Source organism: Pristiophorus japonicus, chromosome 5 (genome assembly GCF_044704955.1).
Source record: "Pristiophorus japonicus isolate sPriJap1 chromosome 5, sPriJap1.hap1, whole genome shotgun sequence".
In the NCBI taxonomy this organism is placed as follows: domain Eukaryota; kingdom Metazoa; phylum Chordata; class Chondrichthyes; family Pristiophoridae; genus Pristiophorus; species Pristiophorus japonicus.
Window position 1 is genome coordinate 272,015,718 of NC_091981.1, and position 27,871 is coordinate 272,043,588.

At 44.2% G+C, this 27,871-nt stretch overlaps 1 protein-coding gene across 1 annotated transcript in view; it reads left to right on the plus strand.

The window, feature by feature from the left end:
• The window catches only part of paxip1 (PAX interacting (with transcription-activation domain) protein 1), an 84,508-nt gene extending 57,569 nt beyond the window's left edge, over positions 1 to 26,939 (plus strand). The window contains exons 11-16 of the mRNA XM_070880251.1: positions 770 to 938; positions 17,032 to 17,132; positions 17,948 to 18,082; positions 18,757 to 18,832; positions 18,937 to 18,996; positions 26,344 to 26,939. Of these exons, the coding sequence (XP_070736352.1) occupies positions 770 to 938; positions 17,032 to 17,132; positions 17,948 to 18,082; positions 18,757 to 18,832; positions 18,937 to 18,996; positions 26,344 to 26,360 (558 nt within the window). The 3' untranslated portion in view covers positions 26,361 to 26,939. The remainder of the gene's footprint in view (positions 1 to 769; positions 939 to 17,031; positions 17,133 to 17,947; positions 18,083 to 18,756; positions 18,833 to 18,936; positions 18,997 to 26,343) is intronic.
• Positions 26,940 to 27,871: the final 932 nt, after the last annotated feature.

The window sequence follows — 27,871 nt, forward strand, 5'->3', positions numbered from 1 at the left end:
GGCCAGCATTTATTGGCCACCCCTAGTTACCCTGAGAAGATGGGCTGAATGGCCTCCTTCAGTGCTGTATGATCCAAAATAAGATGTCCTGCTCACACATGACTTTGTCTTGGAGCCAGGGGCGATGGAGAAGTAAAGCTGGCACAGTACTTGGAGATAATGTCACCGAGTGGCATTGTGCCAATAAGGAATAGGAGAGACATTCAGGCAAAGCTTTAGGGCAAGCTGAAGGCACAGGCGGAGAACCCATTGGAACACTCTGGTTGTGTTGTGGAACTGTGATGGGCCAGTGCCAAAGAGGGGAACAACCAAGAAAAGGCAGTAGAAGTTGGAGCTATTGACTGCATGGAAAGCCAAAGAGAGGGCTAATGCACAATTGTAGTCACCTGGGATGTCATTGGTGACTTTAACCAGGTCACGCTCAGTGCTGGGCAAGATGGGAACCACTCCTTACCTCTCTGAGGAGTTTGAACAATGTGTGGTTGGAGTGTAGCCACAGAGTTGGGTGGAGATGATGGATTCAAGTACCTTAAAGAGGTCAGCGATAAGGTGGTCATTGGAGCTGATGGAAGGATTAACAATGACCTTTTTAAGAAGGGAGTGATGATGGCAAATTTGTACACAATAGAAGTATTTGTTTTTTTAAATACATTTATAGACCAAAGATGGCAGCATCTCATGGAGAAAATGTCCTCATTTTTTTCGAAGGTTTTCGGAACTTGTGCAACTTTGTTTTTTATTAAAAGCTTTATTTTCCCTTCTTTCTCAGAAACTCTATGTTCTTGGCGGTGAAGTTGCTGACTCTGCTCAGAAATGTACTCATCTGGTAGCCAGTAAGGTGACCCGTACGGTGAAGTTCCTGACCGCTATCTCTATTGTAAATCACATAGTCACTCCCGAGTGGTTAGAGGAGAGCTTTAAAAGTCAAAAATTTATAGGTAAGTACAGACTTACTGATTTCAGAACTCTTTCTGCCACTCCAGAGTTGAGGTAATCACGATAGTAATACACACAGCCCAAAATAAAATCAGAGGGTAGAATTTACAATTGGCGAAGATAACATCTCAACGCTTAATACTACGTTCCAGTATGTGTTGCTACGCGCAAGTATTGGCCCATTTAAAATAAACTGGTTAACGCCTGCGTGCAAATAGTGGAAGCATGAATCTGATATGAATACATTAAGCATTGGTACATGTCGTCTTAGGCGGTCCCTCGTATCGAGGATGACTTGCTTCCACCAAAATGGGATGAGTTCACAGGTGTTTCAGGTTGCGAACTGCATGTTGAAGGATGTTCGAGGATTTTTTTAACGTCTGTGGCCGTTGCACACCAGCCACCACACGGGCTTGACAGAGCCAGGTCTTGGTCCAGTGGCAAGGATTAACCAGGACGACTATTGGTACATGTGCTTTGCTGATCAGAGCTTCTACCCTATAATAATCAGATTGTACCAGAGGTCGAACCTGGAAGCCACAGTCAATGTTGCCAAAGATATTGCAATTTGGGTTCCACTGGGTCGTGGGCGTTGTTTTACTGGCAGCATTGGAGATTTGTTCTTTCCCATAGTTTTCCAATGCTTTCTGATGTGAGAAACCCAATAATTCTGCGCCTTAAATAGACAGTATTGTAAACACATCCCAAGCAAAATCTTAATGTCTCATTAATATTGTGTATCGCCTGTCTCTATCGATGATGAGGCTTTAGTTCAGTGAGAATAGTATTCGGCAGATTTCAACTTCCCTTCAGGTTTGGAATTGTTCCTGAGACTTTTTCTTTTCTGTAAATTAAAAAAATTATTAAGCAATATTAATGGGCATATCTGCAAAGCACATATCAGCGGCTACATTTTGAGACTAATAGATGCAGATTGCAAAGTGCAAACAGCAATACTTGCGCTGTGTTGCAAACTATGAATCATTCTCTATGCTCCAGGAGAGAGCTTCAAGAGAATAGCAACATGCATGGTCAGAGCTCCATCCTCCAGTGGCAATTTTGAAATATTGGGCCAGAACACATGGTCGGTTCTCCTGACGTTCAGTAAGTTTATAGAGTGCCCAACAGATTGCTTTAAACTCTGCTTCATACTGACCTGGGGTTGTGTTCCACAAAATGTCTGCCCTAAAAGTTTGAGATGGCCTCCCTGAGGGAGTCTGGCAGCTCTTAGTTTTATATTTTCCGGAGCCAGGTTGGAACCTTACTCTTGGGTTGTACTAGTACAAAAGCTGCGGAAGCTGGAAATCTGAAATAAAAACAGTAAATGCTGGAATTACTCAGCAGGTCGGGCAGCATTTGTGGAGAGAGAAACACAGAGTTAACGTTTCAGGTTGGTAACCTTTTGTCAGAACTGATGTAAGCTCATCGACCTGAAACATGAACTCTTTCTCTCCACAGATGCTGCCTGGCCTGCTGAGTATTTCCAGCATTTTCTGCATTTACCTTGGGTTGTGCTGGTACTTTTTGCATCATTGTGCACTCTAAACTGCTTTGCTTCAGCACAGTAATGACAAAGAAAGTCTTGCATTTATATAGCAACTTTCACGACCTCAGGGCGTTCCAAAGCACTTTATAAAGTAATTTTTGAAGTGTAGTCACTGTTGTAATTTGGGAAATGCGGCAGCCACTTTGCAGGGGAGTTTATTATCCATGGTGTTTTGGCCAGGGATAAATATTGGCCAAAACACCATGGATAATAACTCCCCTGCTCTTCTTTGAAATAGTTACATATGGGGTCTTCTGCATCCACTGAGAGAGAGCAGATGAGGCCGCGGCTTAACGTCTCATCTGAAAGACGGCACCTCCGATAGTGCAGCACTCCCTCAGCACTGCACTGGAGTGTCAGCCTAGATTTTTGTGCTCAAGTTTCTGGTGAGTGACTTGAACCCACAACCTTCTGACTCAGAGGCAAGAGTGCTCCCCACTGAGCCATGGCTGACTGTATAACTGTAGTGTTGGTATCCCTCAGCATTGTTTTGAACTTTTCTCAGTCACTTGCATCGTTGTGTTTTTTTTGCAATACCCCATTGATTGGCACTATCCGTATCCATTGAGACACTTGTAACTTCTCATCTGAAGGATGAGAGGGGATCTCATAGAAACATATAAAATTCTGACTGGATAGGTTAGATGTAGGAAGAATGTTCCCGATATTGGGGAAGTCCAGAACCAGGGGACACAGTCTAAGGATAAGGGGTAAGCCATTTAGGACCGAGATGAGGAGAAACTTTTTCACCCAGAGAGTTGTTAACCTGTGGAATTCTCCACCGCAGAGAGTTGTTGATGGCAGTTTGTTGGATATATTCAAAAGGGAGTTGGATGTGGCCCTTACGGCTAAAGGGGTCAAGGGGTATGGAGAGAAAGCAGGAAAGGGATACTGAGGTGAATGATCAGCCATGATTTTATTGAATGGTGGTGCAGGCTTGAAGGGCCGAATGGCCTGCTCCTGCACCTATTTTCTATGTTTCTATGATGAGGTGTGGAGGTAGAAACCACCAAAGGAGGAGAACGTGCATTATAAAGGAAACAGTTAGAACTATTAATTTTCAAAAGTTTTGTTGCAATTCAGCGTTGTACTTAAAGCTAACTGTATTAGCAGATCACCAGCATTGCTCAGGACAATTTGCTCTTTTATAGCAATTGGTCTGTTGGGAAAAATCAAAAAAGGAGGAAGTGCAACACTTGCAGGTCATTTGGTAATAGGAGACAGAAATCCTGCCTCCTTGAACAGAGCTGTGCTCGAAACTCTAGTAGAATGGTATCTCGTAGTTAGTTATCTTCTTTGTGGTAGCTGTATTCTGTGTGTCTCTTCTTTCTAAAACTCCTGTTCTGCCATCGTAGTTGGGGTTCCAGCACTGATCCCTGCGGCACCCCACTGGTTACTGATTGCCAACCCGAAAATGAGCCATTTATCCTGACTCTCTGTTTTCTGTTAGTTAGCCAATCATAGAAACATAGAAAATAGGTGCAGGAGCAGGCCATTCAGCCTTTCTAGCCTGCACCGCCATTCAACGAGTTCATGGCTGAACATGAAACTTCAGTACCCACTTCCTGCTTTCACGCCATACCCCTTGATCCCCCGAGTAGTAAGGACTTCATCTAACTCCCTTTTGAATATATTTAGTGAATTGGCCTCAACTACTTCCTGTGGTAGAGAATTCCACAGGTTCACCACTCTCTGGGTGAAGAAGTTTCTCCTTATCTCGGTCCTAAATGGCTTACCCCTTATCCTTAGACTGTGACCCCTGGTTCTGGACTTCCCCAACATTGGGAACATTCTTCCTGCATCCAACCTGTCCAAACCCGTCAGAATTTTAAACGTTTCTATGAGGTCCCCTCTCACTCTTCTGAACTCCAGTGAATACAAGCCCAGTTGATTCAGTCTTTCTTGATAGGTCAGTCCCACCATCCCGGGAATCAGTCTGGTGAATCTTCGCTGCACTCCCTCAACAGCAAGTATGTCCTTCCTCAAGTTAGGAGACCAAAACTGTACACACTACTCCAGGTGTGGCCTCACCAAGGCCCTGTACAACTGTAGCAACACCTCCCTGCCCCTGTACTCAAATCCCCTCGCTATGAAGGCCAACATGCCATTTGCTTTCTTAACCGCCTGCTGTACCTGCATGCCAACCTTCAATGACTGATGTACCATGACACCCAGGTCTCGTTGCACCTTCCCTTTTCCTAATCTGTCACCATTCAGATAATAGTCTGGCTCTCTGTTTTTACCACCAAAGTGGATAACCTCACATTTATCCACATTATACCTCATCTGCCACGCATTTGCCCACTCACCTAACCTATCCAAGTCACTCTGTAGCCTCATAGCATCCTCCTCGCAGCTCACACTGCCACCCAACTTAGTGTCATCCGCAAATTTGGAGATACTACATTTAATCCCCTCGTCTAAATCATTAATGTACAATGTAAACAGCTGGGGCCCCAGCACAGAACCCTGCGGTACCCCACTAGTCACTGCCTGCCATTCCGAAAAGTACCCATTTACTCCTACTCTTTGCTTCCTGTCTGACAACCAGTTCTCAATCCACGTCAGCACACTACCCCCAATCCCATGTGCTTTAACTTTGCACATTAATCTCCTGTGTGGGACCTTGTCGAAAGCCTTCTGAAAGTCCAAATATACCACATCAACTGGTACTCCTTTGTCCACTTTATTGGAAACATCCTCAAAAAATTCCAGAAGATTTGTCAAGCATGATCTCCCTTTTACAAATCCATGCTGACTTGGACCTATCATGTCACCATTTTCCAAATGCACTGCTATGACATCCTTAATAATTGATTCCATCATTTTACCCACTACTGAGGTCAGGCTGACCGGTCTATAATTCCCTGCTTTCTCTCTCCCTCCTTTTTTAAAAAGTGGGGTTACATTGGCTACCCTCCACTCGATAGGAACTGATCCAGAGTCAATGGAATGTTGGAAAATGACTGTCAATGCATCCGCTATTTCCAAGGCCACCTCCTTAAGTACTCTGGGATGCAGTCCATCAGGCCCTGGGGATTTATCAGCCTTCAATCCCATCAATTTCCCCAACACAATTTCCCGACTAATAAAGATTTCCCTCAGTTCCTCCTCCTTAATAGACCCTCTGACCACTTTTATATCCGGAAGGTTGTATGTGTCCTCCTTAGTGAATACTGAACCAAAGTACTTGTTCAATTGGTCTGCCATTTCTTTGTTCCCCGTTATGACTTCCCCTGATTCTGACTGCAGGGGACCTACGTTTGTCTTTACTAACCTCTTTCTCTTTACATACCTATAGAAACTTTTGCAATCCGCCTTAATGTTCCCTGCAAGCTTCTTCTCGTACTCCATTTTCCCTGCCCTAATCAAACCCTTTGTCCTCCTCTGCTGAGTTCTAAATTTCTCCCAGTCCCCAGGTTCGCTGCTATTTCTGGCCAATTTGTATGCCACTTCCTTGGCTTTAATACTATCCCTGATTTCCCTAGATAGCCACGGTTGAGCCACCTTCCCTTTTTTATTTTTACGCCAGACAGGAATGTACAATTGTTGTAATTCATCCATGCGTTCTCTAAATGTCTGCCATTGCCCATCCACAGTCAACCCCTTAAGTATCATTAGCCAATCTATCTTAGCCAATTCATGCCTCATACCTTCAAAGTTACCCTTCTTTAAGTTCTGGACCATGGTCTCTGAATTAACTGTTTCATTCTCCATCCTAATGCAGAATTCCACCATATTATGGTCACTCTTCCCCAAGGGGCCCCGCACAATGAGATTGCTAATTAATCCTCTCTCATTACACAACACCCAGTCTAAGATGGCCTCCCCCCTAGTTGGTTCCTCGACATATTGGTCTAGAAAACCATCCCTTATGCATTCCAGGAAATCCTCCTCCACCGTATTGCTTCCAGTTTGGCTAGCCCAATCTATGTGCATATTAAAGTCACCCATTATAACTGCTGCACCTTTATTGCATGCACTCCTAATTTCCTGTTTGATGCCCTCCCCAACATCACTACTACTGTTTGGAGGTCTGTACACAACTCCCACTAACGATTTTTGCCCTTTAGTGTTCTGCAGCTCTACCCATATAGATTCCACATCATCCAAGCTAATGTCTTTCCTAACTATTGCATTAATCTCCTCTTTAACCAGCAATGCTACCCCACCTCCTTTTCCTTTTATTCTATCCTTCCTGAATGTTGAATACCCCTGGATGTTGAGTTCCCAGCCCTGATCATCCTGGAGCCACGTCTCCGTAATCCCAATCACATCATATTTGTTAACATCTATTTGCACAATTAATTCATCCACCTTATTGCGGATACTCCTTGCATTAAGACACAAAGCCTTCAGGCTTGCTTTTTTAACACCCTTTGTCCTTTTAGAATTTTGCTGTACAGTGGCCCTTTTTGTTCTTTGCCTTGGGTTTCTCTGCCCTCCACTTTTCCTCATCTCCTTTCTGTCTTTTGCTTTTGCCTCCTTTTTGTCTCCCTCTGTCTCCCTGTATAGGTTCCCATCCCCCTGCAATATTAGTTTAACTTCTCCCCAACAGCACTAGCAAACACTCCCCCTAGGACATTGGTTCCGGACCTGCCCAGGTGCAGACCGTCCGGTTTGTACTGGTCCCACCTCCCCCAGAACCGGTTCCAATGCCCCAAGAATTTGAATCCCTCCCTGCTGCACCACTGCTCAAGCCATGTATTCATCTGCGCTATCCTGCGATTCCTACTCTGACTAGCACGTGGCACTGGTAGCAATCCCGAGATTACTACTTTTGAGGTCCTACTTTTTAATTTAGCTCCTAGCTCCTTAAATTCTTTTCGTAGGACCTCATCCCTTTTTTTACCTATGTCGTTGGTACCAATGTGCACCACGACAACTGGCTGTTCTCCCTCCCATTTCAGAATGTCCTGCACCCGCTCCGAGACATCCTTGACCCTTGCACCAGGGAGGCAACATACCATCCTGGAGTCTCGGTTGCGTCCGCAGAAACGCCTATCTATTCCCCTCACCATCGAATCCCCTATCACTATCGCGCTCCCACTCTTTTTCCTGCCCTCCTTTGCAGCAGAGCCACCTACGGTGCCATGAACTTGGCTGCTGCTGCCCTCCCCTGATGAGTCATCCTCCCCAACAGTACTCAAAGCAGTGTATCTGTTTTGCAGGGGGATGACCACAGGGGACTCCTGCACTATCTTTCTTGCACTGCTCTTCCTGCTGGTCTTCCATTCCCTATCTGGCTGTGGACCCTTCTCCTGCGGTACGACCAACTCACTACACGTGATACTCACGTCATTCTCAGCATCGTGGATGCTCCAGAGTGAATCCACCTTCAGCTCCAATTCCGCAACGCGGACCGTCAAGAGCTCGAGGCGGATACACTTCCCACACACGTAGTCGTCAGGGACACCGGAAGTGTCCCCGAGTTCCCACATGGTACAGGAGGAGCATATCACATGACCGAGCTCTCCTGCCATGTCTTAACCTTAGATACCCTTAAATTGGTAATAACAATGTTATAGTTCACTTACTGATATAAAAATAAAAGAAAAGCTACTCACCAATCACCAGCCAATCACTTACCCCATTGGCTGTGACGTCACTTTTTGATTACTTTCTACTTCTATTTTGCTTTCTCTCCCGCTGTAGCTGCACCGGTACGCTGGCTCTCGATCTCCTGCTGGGCTTTTGATAGGTCGCTCCCCTCTCACCAACTGCCGCTGGCTCTCGATCTCCCGCTGGGCTTTTGACAGGTCGCTCCCCTCTCACCAACTGCCGCTGGCTCTCGATCTCCCGCTGGGCTTTTGACAGGTCGCTCCCCTCTCACCAACTGCCGCTGGCTCTCGATCTCCCGCTGGGCTTTTGACAGGTCGCTCCCCTCTCACCAACTGCTGCTGGCTCTCGATCTCCCGCTGGGCTTTTGACAGGTCGCTCCCCTCTCACCAACTGCCGCTGGCTCTCGATCTCCCGCTGGGCTTTTGACAGGTCGCTCCCCTCTCACCAACTGCCGCTGGCTCTCGATCTCCCGCTGGGCTTTTGACAGGTCGCTCCCCTCTCACCAACTGCTGCTGGCTCTCGATCTCCCGCTGGGCTTTTGACAGGTCGCTCCCCTCTCACCAACTGCTGCTGGCTCTCTTTTGTCATCAGCCAATTCTAGCAGAATTTAGTGTGTAGTTTAGAGTGTGTATAAGCTGACATATCTCCCATCTAAAATTTCAATACCCCAAAAAATGACGCTTCAGGTCTATTAAATCTACATCGTTCTGAAATTGCAAAAGTAATTAGACTTCACCTGGGAGCTTTGGAAAATGGTATTCATCCTGCCAATCTCATTTTGTATAATTGGTCTGCAGGTAAACCAGAGTCATCCGTTGAGGTGCCTATACAGCAATTTCAGGGACCAGCTTGGTGTAATTTGCATAGAGAAATATTCAATTAATTCTGCTATATTGTTGAGCTCTTCAAATATTTGAAAAGGTTAAAATATTAATATGAAGAACTGGGAGAATATTGTTTAGCAGACAGAATAGCTCAGTAGAATTTTTTTTTTGCATTAAATTTTTTTTCTTGAAAACAACCTCCTCAGAACATAATAGGAGCAGGAGTAGCCATTTGGCCCTTCGAGCCTGCTCCGCCATTCAATAAGATCATGGCTGATCTGATCATGGACTCAGCTCCACTTCCCTGCCCACTCCCCATAACCCTGTACTCCCTTATCACTCAAAATTCTGTCTATCTCCGCCTTAAATATATTCAATGACCCAGCCTCCACAGCTCTCTGGGGCAAAGCATTCCATAGATTTACAACCCTCAGAAGAAATTTATCCTCATTTCAGTTTTAAATGGGTGTCTCCTTATTCAGAGAATATGCCACCTAGTTTTTGTTTCCCCTGAGAGTGGAATTATCCTCTCTGCATCCACCTTGTCAAGTCCCCTCATTATCTTATATGTTTTAATAAAATCACACCTCATTCTTCTGAACTCCTACTCAACCTATCTTCATAAGTCAACCCCCTCATCTCTGGAATCAACCTAGTGAACCTCCTCTGAACAGCTTCCAATGCAAGTTTATCCTTCCTTAAATACGGAGACCAAAGCTGTACGCAGTACTCCAGGTGTGTCCTCACCAATACCCTGTACAGTTGTAGCAGGACTTCTCTGCTTTTATACTCTATCCCTCTTGCAATAAAGGCCAACATTCTATTTGCCTTTCTGATTACCTGCATACTAACCTTTTGCATTTCATGCACAAGGACCCCCAAGTCCCTCTGCACTGCAGCACTTATCAATTTTTCTCCATTTAAATTATAATTTGCTTTTCTATTATTTCTGCAAAAGTGGATAACCTCACATTTTCCCACATTATGGCCCCAAGTTTCGACATGATTTGCTCCTGATTTTTAGGAGCAACTGGTGTAGAACGGAGTATCTTAGAAATCGGAATTATCGCCATTTAGTTTGCTCCAGTTCTAGTCAGTTAGAACAGCTTCACTTTGGAACAGAAATTTTTCAAAAGGGGGCGTGTCCAGCCACTTACGCCTGTTTTCAAAGTTTCATCAGTGAAAACTTACTCCAAACTAACTTAGAATGGAGTAAGTGAAGATTTTTATACGCTCGAATAAACCTTGTCTACACTTTAGAAAATCAGGCGTAGGTTACAAATCAGGCGTAGGGAATGGGGGGGGGGTTTAAAGGGAAGTTTACAAACATTAAACACTTCAGTTTTACAAATAAAGAGCCATCATCAATAATAAATGATAAATACATCAATAAATCAATCAAAAAAAATTAATAAGAATTTTTTTTTTAAATCAATAAATAAAACATTTTCTACTTACCGACTGCAGCACTGGGAGTCCTCCAACAGTGTGCTGGGATGCCCCCCCCAGTGTGTCTCTGTCAGTGTCTCTATCTCTGTCTGTGTGTGTCTCTCACTCTCTGTCTGTCAGTGTCTGTGTTTCTGACAGCGAGGGAAAGAGGGGGAGGGAAGGGGGGAGGAGAAGGGAGGGGGGGGGGAAAGGAGATGGGGGGGGGGGGGGGAGAAATGTCCCCAGCACCAGATTTACAGGTAGGTGGCGTTTGGTCGGGTCGGGAGGGTGGTGGGAGGGTCGGGGAGAGGGAGGTCAGGTCGGATCCAGTCCGGGGGTGGGGGGGAAGCGGGGGTCGGGTCCGGACTGGGGGCGGGGGAAGCGGGAGTCGGGTCCAGTCCGGGGGGTCGGGGTCCGGTCCGGGTGGGGGGGGGGAGAGCGGGAGTCGGGTCGGGTGGAAACAGGAGCTGGGCGTGGGAGGTGCTGCCTGATCCACGCAGCCCCAGTGAGGCCATTCAGCCAGGGCTAGGGGCTGTGTGCTTCGGCCCCTCCCACACAGTTTTGGGCGCTTGGAGCTACTGCACATGCGCGCCCACTGCAGCGTGCATGTGCAGAGGTCCCGGCACTATTTTCAGCGCAGGGACCTGGCTCCGCCCCCTACTGCTCGTGCTGCGCTGCGCCGAGCTGCAAACGACCTGCAGGGAGCTGGAGAATCTGGAAGTTTTTTTTAGGCGCACTTTGTGGCGCGAAAAATGGGCGTCCAGGTCGGGACTGCGCCATTCTAGGCGCGGCTCGAAACTTGGGCCCTGTACTCCATCTGCCAAATTTTTGCCCACTCACTGTCTATATCCCTTTGCAGATTATTTTTGTCATCCTCACAATTTGCTTTCCCCACCCATCTTTGTATCATCAGCAAACTTGGCTACCTTACACTCTGTCCCTTCATTCAAGTCATTAATATAGATTGTAAATAGTTGAGGACCCAGCACCAATCCCTGCGGCACCCCACTAGTCACTGTTTGCCAACCGGAAAATGACCCATTTATCCCGACTCTCTGTTTTCTGTTCGTTAGCCAATCCTCAATCCATACTAATATATTACCCCCAACCCCGTGAGCTTTTATCTTGTGCAGTAACCTCTTATGTGGCACCTTATTGAATGCCTTCTGGAAATCCAAATACACCACATCCACTGGTTCCCCCTTATCCACCTTGCTCGTTACATCCTAAAAGTCTCTTGCCTTCATTTCCATTGTTAAGTAGTCCTATACATAGAAACATAGAAACATAGACAATAGGTGCAGGAGCAGGCCATTCAGCCCTTCTAGCCTGCACCGCCATTCAACGAGTTCATGGCTGAACATGAAACTTCAGTACCCACTTCCTGCTTTCACGCCATACCCCTTGATCCCCCGAGTAGTAAGGACTTCATCTAACTCCCTTTTGAATATATTTAGTGAATTGGCCTCAACTACTTCCTGTGGTAGAGAATTCCACAGGTTCACCACTCTCTGGGTGAAGAAGTTTCTCCTTATCTCGGTCCTAAATGGCTTACCCCTTATCCTTAGACTGTGACCCCTGGTTCTGGACTTCCCCAACATTGGGAACATTCTTCCTGCATCCAACCTGTCCAAACCCGTCAGAATTTTAAACGTTTCTATGAGGTCCCCTCTCACTCTTCTGAACTCCAGTGAATACAAGCCCAGTTGATTCAGTCTTTCTTGATAGGTCAGTCCCACCATCCCGGGAATCAGTCTGGTGAATCTTCGCTGCACTCCCTCAACAGCAAGTATGTCCTTCCTCAAGTTAGGAGACCAAAACTGTACACACTACTCCAGGTGTGGCCTCACCAAGGCCCTGTACAACTGTAGCAACACCTCCCTGCCCCTGTACTCAAATCCCCTCGCTATGAAGGCCAACATGCCATTTGCTTTCTTAACCGCCTGCTGTACCTGCATGCCAACCTTCAATGACTGATGTACCATGACACCCAGGTCTCGTTGCACCTTCCCTTTTCCTAATCTGTCACCATTCAGATAATAGTCTGTCTCTCTGTTTTTACCACCAAAGTGGATAACCTCACATTTATCCACATTATACCTCATCTGCCACGCATTTGCCCACTCACCTAACCTATCCAAGTCACTCTGTAGCCTCATAGCATCCTCCTCGCAGCTCACACTGCCATCCAACTTAGTGTCATCCGCAAATTTGGAGATACTACATTTAATCCCCTCGTCTAAATCATTAATGTACAATGTAAACAGCTGGGGCCCCAGCACAGAACCCTGCGGTACCCCACTAGTCACTGGCTGCCATTCCGAAAAGTACCCATTTACTCCTACTCTTTGCTTCCTGTCTGACAACCAGTTCTCAATCCACGTCAGCACACTACCCCCAATCCCATGTGCTTTAACTTTGCACATTAATCTCCTGTGTGGGACCTTGTCGAAAGCCTTCTGAAAGTCCAAATATACCACATCAACTGGTACTCCTTTGTCCACTTTATTGGAAACATCCTCAAAAAATTCCAGAAGATTTGTCAAGCATGATCTCCCTTTCACAAATCCATGCTGACTTGGACCTATCATGTCACCATTTTCCAAATGCGCTGCTATGACATCCTTAATAATTGATTCCATCATTTTACCCACTACTGAGGTCAGGCTGACCGGTCTATAATTCCCTGCTTTCTCTCTCCCTCCTTTTTTAAAAAGTGGGGTTACATTGGCTACCCTCCACTCGATAGGAACTGATCCAGAGTCAATGGAATGTTGGAAAATGACTGTCAATGCATCCGCTATTTCCAAGGCCACCTCCTTAAGTACTCTGGGATGCAGTCCATCAGGCCCTGGGGATTTATCGGCCTTCAATCCCATCAATTTCCCCAACACAATTTCCCGACTAATAAAGATTTCCCTCAGTTCCTCCTCCTTAATAGACCCTCTGACCACTTTTATATCCGGAAGGTTGTTTGTGTCCTCCTTAGTGAATACTGAACCAAAGTACTTGTTCAATTGGTCTGCCATTTCTTTGTTCCCCGTTATGACTTCCCCTGATTCTGACTGCAGGGGATCTACGTTTGTCTTTACTAACCTTTTTCTCTTTACATACCTATAGAAACTTTTGCAATCCGCCTTAATGTTCCCTGCAAGCTTCTTCTCGTACTCCATTTTCCCTGCCCTAATCAAACCCTTTGTCCTCCTCTGCTGAGTTCTAAATTTCTCCCAGTCCCCAGGTTCGCTGCTATTTCTGGCCAATTTGTATGCCACTTCCTTGGCTTTAATACTATCCCTGATTTCCCTAGATAGCCACGGTTGAGCCACCTTCCCTTTTTTATTTTTACGCCAGACAGGAATGTACAATTGTTGTAATTCATCCATGCGTTCTCTAAATGTCTGCCATTGCCCATCCACAGTCAACCCCTTAAGTATCATTAGCCAATCTATCTTAGCCAATTCATGCTTCATACCTTCAAAGTTACCCTTCTTTAAGTTCTGGACCATGGTCTCTGAATTAACTGTTTCATTCTCCATCCTAATGCAGAATTCCACCATATTATGGTCACTCTTCCCCAAGGGGCCTCGCACAATGAGATTGCTAATTAATCCTCTCTCATTACACAACACCCAGTCTAAGATGGCCTCCCCCCTAGTTGGTTCCTCGACATATTGGTCTAGAAAACCATCCCTTATGCATTCCAGGAAATCCTCCTCCACCGTATTGCTTCCAGTTTGGCTAGCCCAATCTATGTGCATATTAAAGTCACCCATTATAACTGCTGCACCTTTATTGCATGCACTCCTAATTTCCTGTGTGATGCCCTCCCCAACATCACTACTACTGTTTGGAGGTCTGTACACAACTCCCACTAACGATTTTTGCCCTTTAGTGTTCTGCAGCTCTACCCATATAGATTCCACATCATCCAAGCTAATGTCTTTCCTAACTATTGCATTAATCTCCTCTTTAACCAGCAATGCTACCCCACCTCCTTTTCCTTTTATTCTATCCTTCCTGAATGTTGAATACCCCTGGATGTTGAGTTCCCAGCCCTGATCATCCTGGAGCCACGTCTCCGTAATCCCAATCACATCATATTTGTTAACATCTATTTGCACAGTTAATTCATCCACCTTATTGCGGATACTCCTTGCATTAAGACACAAAGCCTTCAGGCTTGCTTTTTTAACACCCTTTGTCCTTTTAGAATTTTGCTGTACAGTGGCCCTTTTTGTTCTTTGCCTTGGGTTTCTCTGCCCTCCACTTTTCCTCATCTCCTTTCTGTCTTTTGCTTTTGCCTCCTTTTTGTCTCCCTGTATAGGTTCCCATCCCCCTGCAATATTAGTTTAACTCCTCCCCAACAGCACTAGCAAACACTCCCCCTAGGACATTGGTTCCGGACCTGCCCAGGTGCAGACCGTCCGGTTTGTACTGGTCCCACCTCCCCCAGAACCGGTTCCAATGCCCCAAGAATTTGAATCCCTCCCTGCTGCACCACTGCTCAAGCCATGTATTCATCTGCGCTATCCTGCGATTCCTACTCTGACTAGCACGTGGCACTGGTAGCAATCCCGAGATTACTACTTTGGAGGTCCTACTTTTTAATTTAGCTCCTAGCTCCTTAAATTCTTTTCGTAGGACCTCATCCCTTTTTTTTTACCTATGTCGTTGGTACCAATGTGCACCACGACAACTGGCTGTTCTCCCTCCCATTTCAGAATGTCCTGCACCCGCTCCGAGACATCCTTGACCCTTGCACCAGGGAGGCAACATACCATCCTGGAGTCTCGGTTGCGTCCGCAGAAACGCCTATCTATTCCCCTCACCATCGAATCCCCTATCACTATCGCGCTCCCACTCTTTTTCCTTTTTTTTTATCACTCTCACTTACAGAAAATACCCTTGAAAATGAATACTGATGACATACAGACAAATTTGTAAAAATTATTAAACTTTCTCTCTTTTCCATCAAATTCTTTTTTTTAAACCCTTTTTTGTGTGTGTGGCGGGGGTCCAAAATTAAGCCTGCATATCTTTCCCTAAAAGTAAAAACCATTTTCGAGGAGCTGTCATTGTAGTTCATTTTTGTTCAAGTTGTTTTCTACAATAATGCGGGCATATTATGTAATTTTTTTTCACCTCCACACAAACCCGATTTTAAAAAGTAAAATGGTTATTGTGCATATTCTGTTTGCCAAGGTATGGAACATGGCATTTTATTAACAAAACCACTTTGAAGGGGAAAAATTACATTATTTCAGCACAATAATCTTCTGAAATACTTGTAGCATCAGAGATGTCCGCCCACATTGGGAGCTGTCTACTGTCATCCCAAATACTTAGTGAACCCTTTTAGAAAATCAAATCAAAATTGTTCGTTCCATTTGCAATGCCCTTTTGATATTTTGATTTCAGTGAGTAACTGTAGCTAATTTATTAAAAAAACATATTAACAGATAGGGAGCACGCTCAAAGGGCCGAGTGGCCTACTCCTATTTCTTCTGTTAATGTATTTAGAGTTGGATAATCTTTATATTCAGTTAGTTACTGCTTTTAATAAACAGTCAGCTTTTTTTCCCCATGATAGTTTTTTTTTTTAAGTTGAGTATTTAGTCAATCCCTCTTTCTGTGGAGCTTTGACCATGAGCATTTAAAAATAAAGTTTTAAAACGTTTTTTTAAAAACAAAAAATTATACCTTTTAAGTTGCTTTAAAAATAGGAAAAGAGATTTGCTTCTGGATTCAGGGAACTGGTTAATTGTGCTTTGTTCTGGAAATAATTGACTAGGATTTGGAAATTTTTTTTATGCAAAATGTAATCTATACTGAAATTCCTGTATTTCCACTAACTCTTCTTCCACCCCCTCCCCAGAAAATGCAGTTCCCTCACCCAATAGATTGGTGGATGATGTCCCTCTCCTCCTGCTAATTCCTAAATTGGCTTTTCCATCTACTGTACCACCCTTCTTTCTCTCACTCCATTCCCCCAATCGGGAGATAACCACCCCTGTTTAGTGCCTCACCATGGCTGAGAACAGCTTGGAGTGGGTAATCAAATTCATACCCCTCTATTCCATGATGCTAATATATGAAGGTAGCATGCTAACTCCCTAAAATGTCTTGCTTTAAAACTCACAGTCAGCTGTGACTCAGTGGGTAGCACACTCGCCTCTGAGTCATCAGGTTGTGGGTTCAAGTCCCACTCCAGGGACTTGAGCACAAAAATCTCGGCTGACACTCCAATGCAGTACCGAGGGAGCGCTAAACTGTTCGAGGTGCCGTCTTTCGGATGAGCCGTTAAACCGAGGTCCCGTCTGCTCTCAAGTGGACGTAAAAGATCCCATGGCACTATTTCGAAGAAGAGCAGGGGAGTTATCCCTGGTGTCCTGGCCAATATTTATCCCTCAATCAACATAATAGAAAAAAAACAATATCTGGTCATTATCACATTGCTGTTTGGAGCTTGCTTATGCGCAAATTGGCTGCCGTGTTTCCCACATTACAACAGTGACTACACTGCAAAAGTACTTCATTGGCTGTAAAGTGCTTTGAGACATTTGGTGGTCGTGAAAGGCGCTATATAAATCCAAGTCTTTCATTCTTTAGCCTCACGTGCACTATTGTGAAAGGTGCTTGGGTAAAAATGATAGGATCCACATTCACTTTTGGTTGTAAGTCTGTTCAGCTTGAAAACTGTGATCTTTCTAATGGATATTTTTTCTTTTTCTACAGATGAGCAGAACTTTGTACTGAGAGATGCAGAAGCAGAAGTGCTCTTCTGCTTTAGTTTAGAGGAGTCACTGAAGAGGGCACAGGGCGCCCCCTTATTCAAGGCAAGGTTCATATACTTCCCGATGTGTTATGGCGATGCGTGTTGTGTTTCAGTGCATGTTGATGAGCATGGCTGGCAGATCTGATGCAGTCATGCAGAGCTTTACCTAATCTCAGTCCAATATGAAAAAGGAATTGCAAGTTGTACTGTGATCTTATGCATGTATATGCTCTCACTAAAAATGAAGAATAGTTAAAATGCCGTAAGAATGCCTAAATGATTTTATTAGCAAGGGGTCTAATGGGTAAAATTCCTTTTCGAAGTTGGGTTGGTTCAGATTTAGCTGCCTTTTAATAAAGGGCAAAGCAGTCCATGGAGATTGGATAAGTACTTGAAAAGGAAAAATTGCAGGGCTATGGGGAAAGAGTAGGGGTGTGGGACTAATTGGACAGCTCTTTCAAAGAGTCGGCACAGACACGGTGGTCCGAATGGCCACCTCTTGTGCTGTAAGATTCTATGATTACCTTTTCTACATTAATGGCAGAGGGGCTTCAATGTTATCCTGTTTGAACTATCGCTACACTTTATTTTTAACAAAGACTGGGAAATTATTGAGTCAAGGCAAGTGTTCAGCGCTTGTGAACTTGTAAGTGTGAGTGTTTCCAGAACACCAGGGGACACCAGCAATCCTGTTGAGATTCATCAGTTTCTTAAATATTTTGTATAAAACCTCAGTTCAGTCCAACAATCTCATCTGCGATCCTTTCTATATTCACCTGGAGCATATGAGTTTGATCGCTTGGAACAGGATTCCTTGTTGTGAGTTGATACCATTGCATGTGTTCAATCTTTCTATCAACTCATCTGTCTTTTTAGGGGAAATATTTCTACATCACTCCTGGAATTTGCCCCAGTCTTGCCACGATGAAAGCCATCATAGAGTGTGCAGGCGGAAAGCTGTTGTTGAAGCAGCCATCTTATCGCAAAATCATGGAACATAAACAGAATAAGGTTGGTCATCTATTCATACTTTGTTTGAAAAGTATTGTAGATGTTGAAACCCCAGGTGAAACTTCTACTGTTGAACAAAGAGACTATGAGCCTGGCTTAAAAACCTATTCAGCACTGCCTGTTTCCACAGGTTATGTAGGCTGCTCAACTTTGATTAGTATCAAGAAAGCAATAATGAGCTGAAAATGAAAACTGTCACACTGTTGGGAAAATAATTGAAGTCCTCCTTTGCACTCACTGTTAAAGGGAATTAGGTGGTGTGGTGAATCGCTGCTCTGTCCTTTTCACCTAGGTTCAAATCTAGCCCAGACTCTTTTGGCCTGTAACGGTCCAACGTAAAATGAGGTTCATCCTTTTAACCTAGCTTCCAACATGCGCAGGTCCGTAAAACAAAATTGATACAAATTGGAACTGAATTGCCAGTCTCGCTCGGAGAGAAGCCGATGTTTCTCTGAGGTTGGGAGAAGATTAAAAGGATGTTGACACTGTAGCTGGCTGTGTTAAGCCTGATCCTGGGCGTGCTTTCTGCCAGCAGTGAGTGCCTGAAATGCAAACACGTTCTGCTTCCCTCTGCGAGTGTCCCCTCAAGCAAAAATAAATAAATGAACTAAAGTATTACGATGTGGAATTGAAGCCAGCGACATCACCTGTTCCTTTTACTTTTCTCTTGTTAGAGTTTGTCTGAGATAATCCTCATCTCGTGTGAAAATGACCTCCACTTGTGTCGAGAATATTTTTCCCGAAATATAGGTAAGTAACTGTCCATGCCCGAGTCTTTTCTTTCACACTTTCACACCATGTGGAATTCTAATTTTTGTCACTGCTTTTTTTTTTTCTTCCCTTGATTTGTCTAGATGTTAACAATGCAGAGTTGATTTTGACAGGCGTCCTGACGCAGACACTCGATTATGAATCATATCCTTTCATGTGTGAAAATTTCAAGTTCAAATCCTTCATTCAGTGAATTTTAATGCCCTTTTTTTGCACCTTTTTGGAGGGATCACATCTTTCAATATACCGGTAATGACTCACCAGTTTATTTATTTGTAGGATCTGCTAGACAGTCCTCTCGACTTTCTATTGGTTTCAATCAGTTCTGTGCCGACTTTGTCTAGGATGACTTGTCTTTTAATTGAATGATGCAGTCTCTGTCCACATTTGTGTTTATGCTTAGTGAAGTATTCTGGTCACAGCCAATGCGTGACTCCTTTTCAGCATTTACTTCTCAATTTGGAGTAAGGGGCAGGGGGGGGAAATTGCCCCAGTTGTCAAACTATCCTGTTACTGAGATGCCAAAACCCCCAGTTTTAGGTGTTGTACTAAAACATATACAGCCACCTGTTTTAAGTGAGCAAATTTTTTGAGGGCTTGTCTTCCATCTTTACAATGACTAGGTATCAGAAAAAAGAAAATTGCATCTAATTGGGAGCCTAAAGAAAGATTCAGTTTCTGATCTAAGAACATAAGAAATAGGATCAGGAGTAGGCCATACGGACCCTGGAGCCTGCTCCGCCATTCAATAAGATCATGGCTGATCTGAACATGGACTCAGTTCCACTTCCCTGCCTGCTCCCCATAACCCCTTATTCCCTTATCGTTTAAGAAACACTCTATTTCTGTCTTAAATTTATTCAATGTCCCAGCTTCCACAACTCTGAGGCAGCGAATTCCACAGGTTCACAACCCTAAGAGAAGAAATTTCTGTTTCAGTTTGTCGTCTTTAATGATGTGAGACTTGAATAGAACTAAAAGGCACATGTTTGACTGAGCCCAATGAAAAGATCATGGAACGCCCCCAAGTGCCTGTACTTTATCTTTCTTTGAATCTCAGGATGAGTTCAGAGACCTTATGAATTTCACTAGCAGACAAAGAAATGCCGAAGCTCGGTACCACTGTTGTATAGGCGAGTTATCCCTTACTGGAACTGAGGATTGAAACCTTAAGGATACCAAAACCAGCCACCGAATAAGGAATTTAAAAGAAATTAGGCTCTACTTTTGTATACATTTAAAAATACTTCCCCGTCATTCTAAAAAGTCAGCAGTAGTACTTTGTAGCTGAGTGGAAGTTCGTGGAGCGGGAGTGCGGGGAGTCGAGCGGCCTATAAAAGTCCCGGGAGCTCGTCGAGCGGCTGATAAAAGGCCCAGCAGTATGTGAGGCTAGCTGGTGCAGCTGCCGGGGCAGAAGATAAACAAAGAAGTCGAAAGGTGACATCACAGCCAAGGGAGTAAGTGATTGGTGATTAGTTTTTCTTTTTCTTTTCCTCGTCAGTAGGTAACCTTTATCATTGTTCCAAATTAAGTTAATCTAAGAGTTAAGTCATGACAGGAGAGCTCGGACACGTGTCATGCTCCACCTGTGCTGTGTGGTAACTCGGGGACGCTTCCAGTGTCCCTGACGACTACATGTGCGGGAAGTGTACCCTGCTGCAGCTCCTGACAGGCTGCATTGCGTCACTGGAGCTGCGGGTGGATTCACTCTGGAGCATGCGTGATGCTAAGGAGGGCCGAATGGCCTACTCCTGCACCTATTTTCTATGTTTCTATTTATGTTTCTATGCCGTGAATAGCATGTTTAGTGAATTGGTCTTGCCACAGGTAAAGGTTACACAGACAGATAGGGAATGGATGACCAACAGGAAGAGCAGTGGAAGGACGGTAGTGCAGAGGTTCCCTGCGGTTAGCCCCCGCAAAAACAGATGCACCGCTTTGGGTACTGTTGGGGGGGATGACTCATCAGGGCAGCAGCAACCAAGTCCATGGCACCGTGGGTGGCTCTGCTGCACAGGAGGGCAGGAAAATGCGTGGGAGAGCGATAGTGGTAGGGGATTCTATTGTAAGGGGATTAGATAGACGTTTCTGCGGCTGCAATCGAGACTCCAGGATGGTATGTTGCCTTCCTGGTGCAAGGGTCAAGGATGTCTCGGAGCGGTTGCAGGACATTTTGAAGGGGGAGAGTGAACAGCCAGTTGTCGTGGTGCATATAGGTCCCAACGATATTGGTAAAAAACGGGATAAGGTCCTACCAGCTGAATTTAGGGAGCTAGGAGTTAAATTAAAAAGTAGGACCTCAAAGGTAGTAATCTCAGGATTGCTACCAGTACCATGTGCTAGTCAGAGTAGGAATCACAGGATAGCTCAGATGAATACGTGGCTTGAGGAGTGGTGCAGAAGGGAGGGATTCAAATTCCTGGCACATTGGAACCGGTTCTGGGGGAGGTGGGACCAGTACAAACCGGACAGTCTGCATCTGGGCAGGACCGGAACCAATGTCCTGGGGGGAGGTTTGCTGGTGCTGTTAGGGAGCGGTTAAACTAATATGGGAGGGTGATGGGAACCTATGCAGGGAGACAGGGAAGTAGAATGGAGGCAGAAGCAAAAGATAGAAAGAAGAAAAGTAAAAGTGGAGGGCAGAGAAACCCAAGGCAAAAATCAAAAAGGGCCACATTGCAGCAAAATTCTAAAAGGGCAAAGTGCGTTGCAAAGACAAGTCTGAAAGCTCTCTGTCTCAATGCGAGGAGTATTCGTATTAAGGTGGACAAATTAACTGCACAGGCAGCAATTAATGAATATGATATAATTGGCATCACGGAAAAATGGCTCCAGGGTGACCAAGGCTGAACATCCAGGAGTATTCAACATTCAGGAAGGATAGACAGAAAGGAAAAGGAGGTGGGGTAGCGTTGCTGTTTAAAGAGGAAATTAACGCAATAGTAAGGAAAGACATTAGCTTGGATGATGTGGAATCTGTATGGATGGAGCTGCGGAATGCCAAAGGGCAGAAAACGCGAGTGGGAGTTGTGTACAGACCACCAAACAGTAGTAGTGAGGTTGGGGACAGCATCAAACAAGAAATTAGGGATGTGTGCAATAAAGGTACAGCAGTTATCATGGGCAACGTTAATCTACATATAGATTGGGCTAACCAAACTGGTAGCAATACGGTAAAGGAGGATTTCCTGCAGTGTATTAAGGATGGTTTTCTGGACCAATATGTCGAGGAACCAACTAGAGGGCTGACCATCCTAGATTGGGTGATGAGTAATGAGAAAGGACTAATTAGCAATCTTGTGCGAGGCCCCTTGGGGAAAAGTGGCCATAATATGGTAGCATTCCTTATTAAGATGGAGAGTGACACAGTTAATTCAGAGACTAGGGTCCTGAACTTAAGGAAAGGTAACTTCGATGGTATGAGACGTGAATTGGCGAGAATAGACTGGCAAATGATACTTAAAGGGTTGAAGGTGGATAGGCAATGGCAAACATTTAAAGATCACATGGATGAAATTCAACAATTGTACATCCCTGTCTGGAGTAAAAATAAGACTGGGAAGGTGGCTCAGCCTTGGCTAACAAGGGAAATTAAGAATCGTGTTAAATCCAAGGAAGAGGCATATAAATTGGCCAGAAAAAGCAGCAAACCTGAGGACTGGGAGAAATTTAGAATTCAGTAGAGGAGGACAAAGGGTTTAATTATGAGGGGGAAAATAGAGTATGAGAGGAAGCTTGCCAGGAATATAAAAACTGACTGCAAAAGCTTCAATAGATATGTGAAGAGAAAAAGATTAGTGAAGACAAACGTAGGTCTCTTGCAGTCAGTCAGGTGAATTTATAATGGGGAACAAAGAAATGGCAGACCAGTTGAAGAAATATTTTGGTTCTGTCTTCTTTACGAAGGAAGACACCCACAACCTTCAGGGAGTACTAGGGGACCAAGGGTCTTGTGAGAGGAAGAACTGAAGGATATCCTTATTAGGCGGGTAAGTGTGTTAGGGAAATTGATGGGATTGAAGGCCGATAAATCCCCAGGGCCCGATAGTCTACATCCCAGAGTACTTAAGGAAGTGGCCCTAGAAATAGTGGATGCATTGGTGATCATTTTCCAACAGTCTATCGACTCTGGATCAGTTCCTATGGACTGGAGGGTAGCTAATGTAACACCACTTTTTAAGAAAAGAGGGAGAGAGAAAACTGGTAATTATAGACCGGTTAGCCTGACATCAGTCGTGGAGAAAATGTTGGAATCAATTATTAAAGATGAAATAACAGCTCATTTGGAAAGCAGTGACAGGATCAGTCCAAGTCAACATGGATTTATGAAAGGGAAATCTTCTGGAATTTTTTGAGGATGTAACTAGTAGAGTGAACAAGGGAGAACCAGTGGATGTAGTATATTTTCACTTTCAAAAGACTTGACAAGGTCCCACACAAGAGATTGATGTGCAAAATTAAAGCACATGGTATTGGGGGTAATGTACTGACTTGGATAGAGAACTGGTTGGCAGACAGGAAGCAGAGTGTCGGGATAAACAGGTCCTTTTCAGAATGGCAGGCAGTGACTAGTGGGGTGCCGCAGGGCTCAGTGCTGGGACCCCAGCTATTTACAATGTACATTAATGATTTGGATGAAGGAATTGAGTGTAATATCTCCAAGTTTGCAGATGACACTAAACTGGGTGTCGGTGTGAGCTGTGAGGAGGAAGCTAAGAGGCTGCAGGGTGACTTGGACAGGTTAGTTGAGTGGGCAAATGCATGGCAGATGCAGTATAATGTGGATAAATGTGAGGTTATCCACTTTGGGGGCAAAAACACAAAAGCAGAATATTATCTGAATGGTGGCAGATTAGGACAAGGGGAGGTGCAACGAGACCTGGGTGTCATGGTACATCAGTCATTGAAAGTTGGCATGCAGGTACAGCAGGCGGTAAAGACGACAAATGGTATGTTGGCCTTCATATCTAGGGGTTTTGAGTATAGGAGCAGGGAGGCCTTACTGCAGTTGTACAGGGCCTTGGTGAGGCCTCACCTGGAATATTGTGTTCAGTTTTGGTCTCCTAATCTGAGGAAGGACATTCTTGCTATTGAGGGAGTGCAGCGAAGGTTCACCAGACTGATTCCCGGGATGGCACGACTGACATATGAGGAGAGACTGGGCCTTTATTCACTGGAGTTTACAAGGATGAGAGGGGAGCTCATAGAAACTTATAAAATTCTGACGGGACTGGACAGGTTAGATGCAGGAAGAATGTTCCCGATGGTGGGGAAGTCCAAAACCAGGGGTCACAGTCTAAAGATAAGGGGTAAGCCATTTAGGACCGAGATGAGGAGAAACTTCTTCATTCAGAGTTGTAAACCTGTGGAATTCTCTACCGCAGAGAGTTGTTGATGCCAGTTTGTTAGATATATTCAAGAGGGAGTTAGATACGGCCCTTATGGCTAAAGGGATCAAGGGGTATGGAGAGAAAACAGGAAAGGGGTACTGAGGTGAATGATCAGCCATGATCTTATTGAATGGTGGTGCAGGTTCGAAGGACCGAATGGCCTACTCCTGCACCTATTTTCTATTTTTCTATGTTAAACTATAGTACATTTAATGAAAATACTAGATAATTGATATACTTGTAGTGGGCACAGTAACAAAAACATTTTTTAAATCCCCACATTCTGGCTGTTTGTCTGAATTTGTCGGCCTGCGTCCCCGATTTTCAATTTTGAGATTTACTGCCAGATAAATTAACTGCAAGTTCAGGACAGCCCAGTACACCTATGGATGGCAGAGATAGTTACAGTGTTAGCGGGCTCTGTCAATGAAGCAATCCAGTTAAACGGGTACCTTGGTTATCTGGCACCAATAAAGATCCAATATACACAACACTCAAGTGATGTGTGACTTAAATCAGCAACGAAATGCTTGTGTCATGGGTTGCGACAAAGATCAGCAATTATCTTCCAAAAGGTAGAATTCTCCACTACTGCAAGACATTGAACCTATTGGCCAGTCAAGATCCAAGTTAAATTGTTGACTGGCAGCCTTGGGACTCAAATTTTCAATCTGCGGATTGCGAAGCCTATGCTGTTATCACTATATTGCTATTGAAAGTATTGAACATCTCTTCTGCATTAAGTCATTATCAGTTCTTCAGGATGATACATTAGAGCAAAAATATATCCATATGACCCTGTATTTTGAACAGATACCTGGCCAGGTATAGTAAAACAGCACTACAATGGTAAATAGCCAGATTGATACAAACTCTTTTGAGAGCAACTTTTGAAAGAGGCATGTGTTTGTTTATATTATTAATAACTTTTATTTATATAGCACCTTTAACGTAGTAAAACGTCCCAAGGCGCTTCACAGCAGTGTTACAAGACAAAATAGATCAATTTGACACCGAGCCACAAAAGAAGAAATTAAGGCAGATGACCAAAAGCTTGTTTAAAGAGGTAGGTTTTAAGGAGCGTCTTAAAGGAGGAATGAGAGGTGGAGAGGTTTAGGGAGGGAGATCCAGAGCTTAAGCTGAAGGCACGGCCAACGATGGTTGAGCAGTTATAATGAGGGATGTTTAAGAGGCCAGAATTTGAGGAACGCAGACATCTTGTGGGATTGTGAGTATTGTCTAATTTTTGGCTCCAATCTATTGCTGCACTAACATTTGAGAAGTTAACTTGCTGGGACCAGTTGACTGTTTCATCATTGTTTGATATTTCTCACCATTTTCCCCCGCTGCCCCGCCCCCGGCCAAAACAATCAATGGACCAGCACTTCAGTACAACCCAACAGTGGAATGGCTTTGCAGCCTTGGCCACTCGCAGCCACATTACCACAATTGCCTGCACACTATTTGATTTTAAGAAATAATCTGGACAGCTTTTGAAAAACAATGTACGTAAGCAATAAGTCTTGTTACCTGATGTACTTTATGAATAATAGCTGCAGTTACCTAACCTACTTGATTAACAAACGGTTCCTGCTACCTGATGCCATTTATTAATGCTGAGTCCCATCACCTGATGTTACTTTTATTAATGTTTCCTATTATTAATAAAGGGGACTGTTGCCTCATGAATATTAATACTGGGTCCTGCTACCTCACGTGCTTATATTAATAAGAGCCTGCCTGTATGAATCTCCATAGCTGTTGCTTTTATTGTGCTGTTGATGGTATTGATTCCATCTCAATGCAGCAGATTTAACTGGCGTTCGCTCGTAGGCTGTTCCTTCGGGTAGGCCGTGGATAGACCACTCTTCCCATTTGCTGTTAGTTATTGCAAAAAAAAAACAAGAGGTGTACAGGTAAGAATAAAAAGGCTGAACATATCCCCGAAAAGGGGATGAAAACTTTGAAAAGTACATTATTGATATAATATGATGTACTGCAGGGCCAGATTCAAGAATTAATTTCCTAGGCGGCAATTTTTTTTTTTGAGCCATGGTTGAGAAATTCCTGCACATTTATCGGTTTTCCTTAATAATCTCACCTATAAATTCACCTGAAGTGATGCTGTGTGCGTGGCAGTACACAGTCAGACTGCCAGTATGGTGTTGAGAGGAGCTACTGAGGAGCTGGAACGAGTGGGTGCCCTTTCCTACTGACAGTAACAATGCTGTTCGGCCTGAAGGCCTGAAGAGTCTTCAGTGAAACAGGCAGTTTTAGGCGGGAAAGGAATAAGAAAATTGCATCTTTTTAAGATGTGTGTTATTTCAAAAAACATATTTTGTTATGTTTTATTCCAGTGCTGGCTTGTTTTTTCTTACTGTAGAATATTGTACTGATTATTTAGCCAGTTCAAATAGTAATCAATTATTTTTAATAAGCTGTTTTTAACTATGATGAAAAATGACTCTGTGGTACAGGCCCGTAAATGGAGATCTAACTCTTTGTTTATTATGGAAATATATAAAGGGCTGTTGTCTGAAAAATTATGGCTGTTTTGAAATTCTGGACTTTATGCAAATGTTGTTTTGTATTTCTAATTTGTGAATTACCTTTATTACACAAACCTGCACGAGTTGAATAAAATGGGTTTAAAAATAATAGGAGCCACTGGGAATTCTTCACATTTTGAGAAGAGATTTCGAACGGTAAATCGGTTCAGATTTAGTGTTGTTGGTGTGTATTATTTTCAGCGTTATCGACATGTATAATCAATTAGGGTGATTATAATTAATTGCTTTTTGGCAACTAGGCTGTGGCAATGGATATTTCAAAAGTGCTATTGTTAAATAGAAACTGCAGTACCAAAGTGCCAAATGCACTGCTTTTATTCCATCCCCTCCTCTGTACTTGGTCATTGTGAACCAAAAGTCTAGTGTTCAAATTTAGTTTGTCCCAAAGCAGATTTTAAAATCCACAACCTATCAAAACCACCTATTTCCATCTCTAATATAGCCTGCCTCTGTCCTTACCTCATCCTCACTGGCACTGAAACACTCATCCACACCTTTACATAGAATTACAGTATGGAATCATCATCGGCAGTCCCTTGGAATCAAGGAAGACTTGCTTCCACTCTAAAAATGGGTCCTTAAGTGGCTGAACAGTCCATAAGAACCACAGTCCCTGTCCCAGGTGGGGCAGACAGTCATTGAGGGAAAGGATGGGTGGGACTGGTTTGCCGCACGTTCTTTCCGTTGCCTGCGCTTGATTTCTGTGTGCCATTCGGCCCAACAAATCGTATGTTCTTCACACGAGCATTAGTCCTAACACCATGTGCCGGCCCTGTTCACCGTCCTCTTTATCTCCCTTTCCTTCAGAAATCTAGCTAACCTATTCTTGAATGCTGACGTGGTCGCTGCTTCAGTCACTAACTCCGATCATGCGTTCCACAGTCTAACGATGCCCTCATCATCTCCAGACTACTACTCCCATGCATTCGTCTCGAGTTCCTCCGTACAAACTCCAACTTAACCAAAATTGCTGCTCACACTCTGTCTTGTGCTAAACCCTGCTCACCCATCACTTCTGTCCTTGCTGACCTCCACTGGCACCATGTCGCCAGTGCATT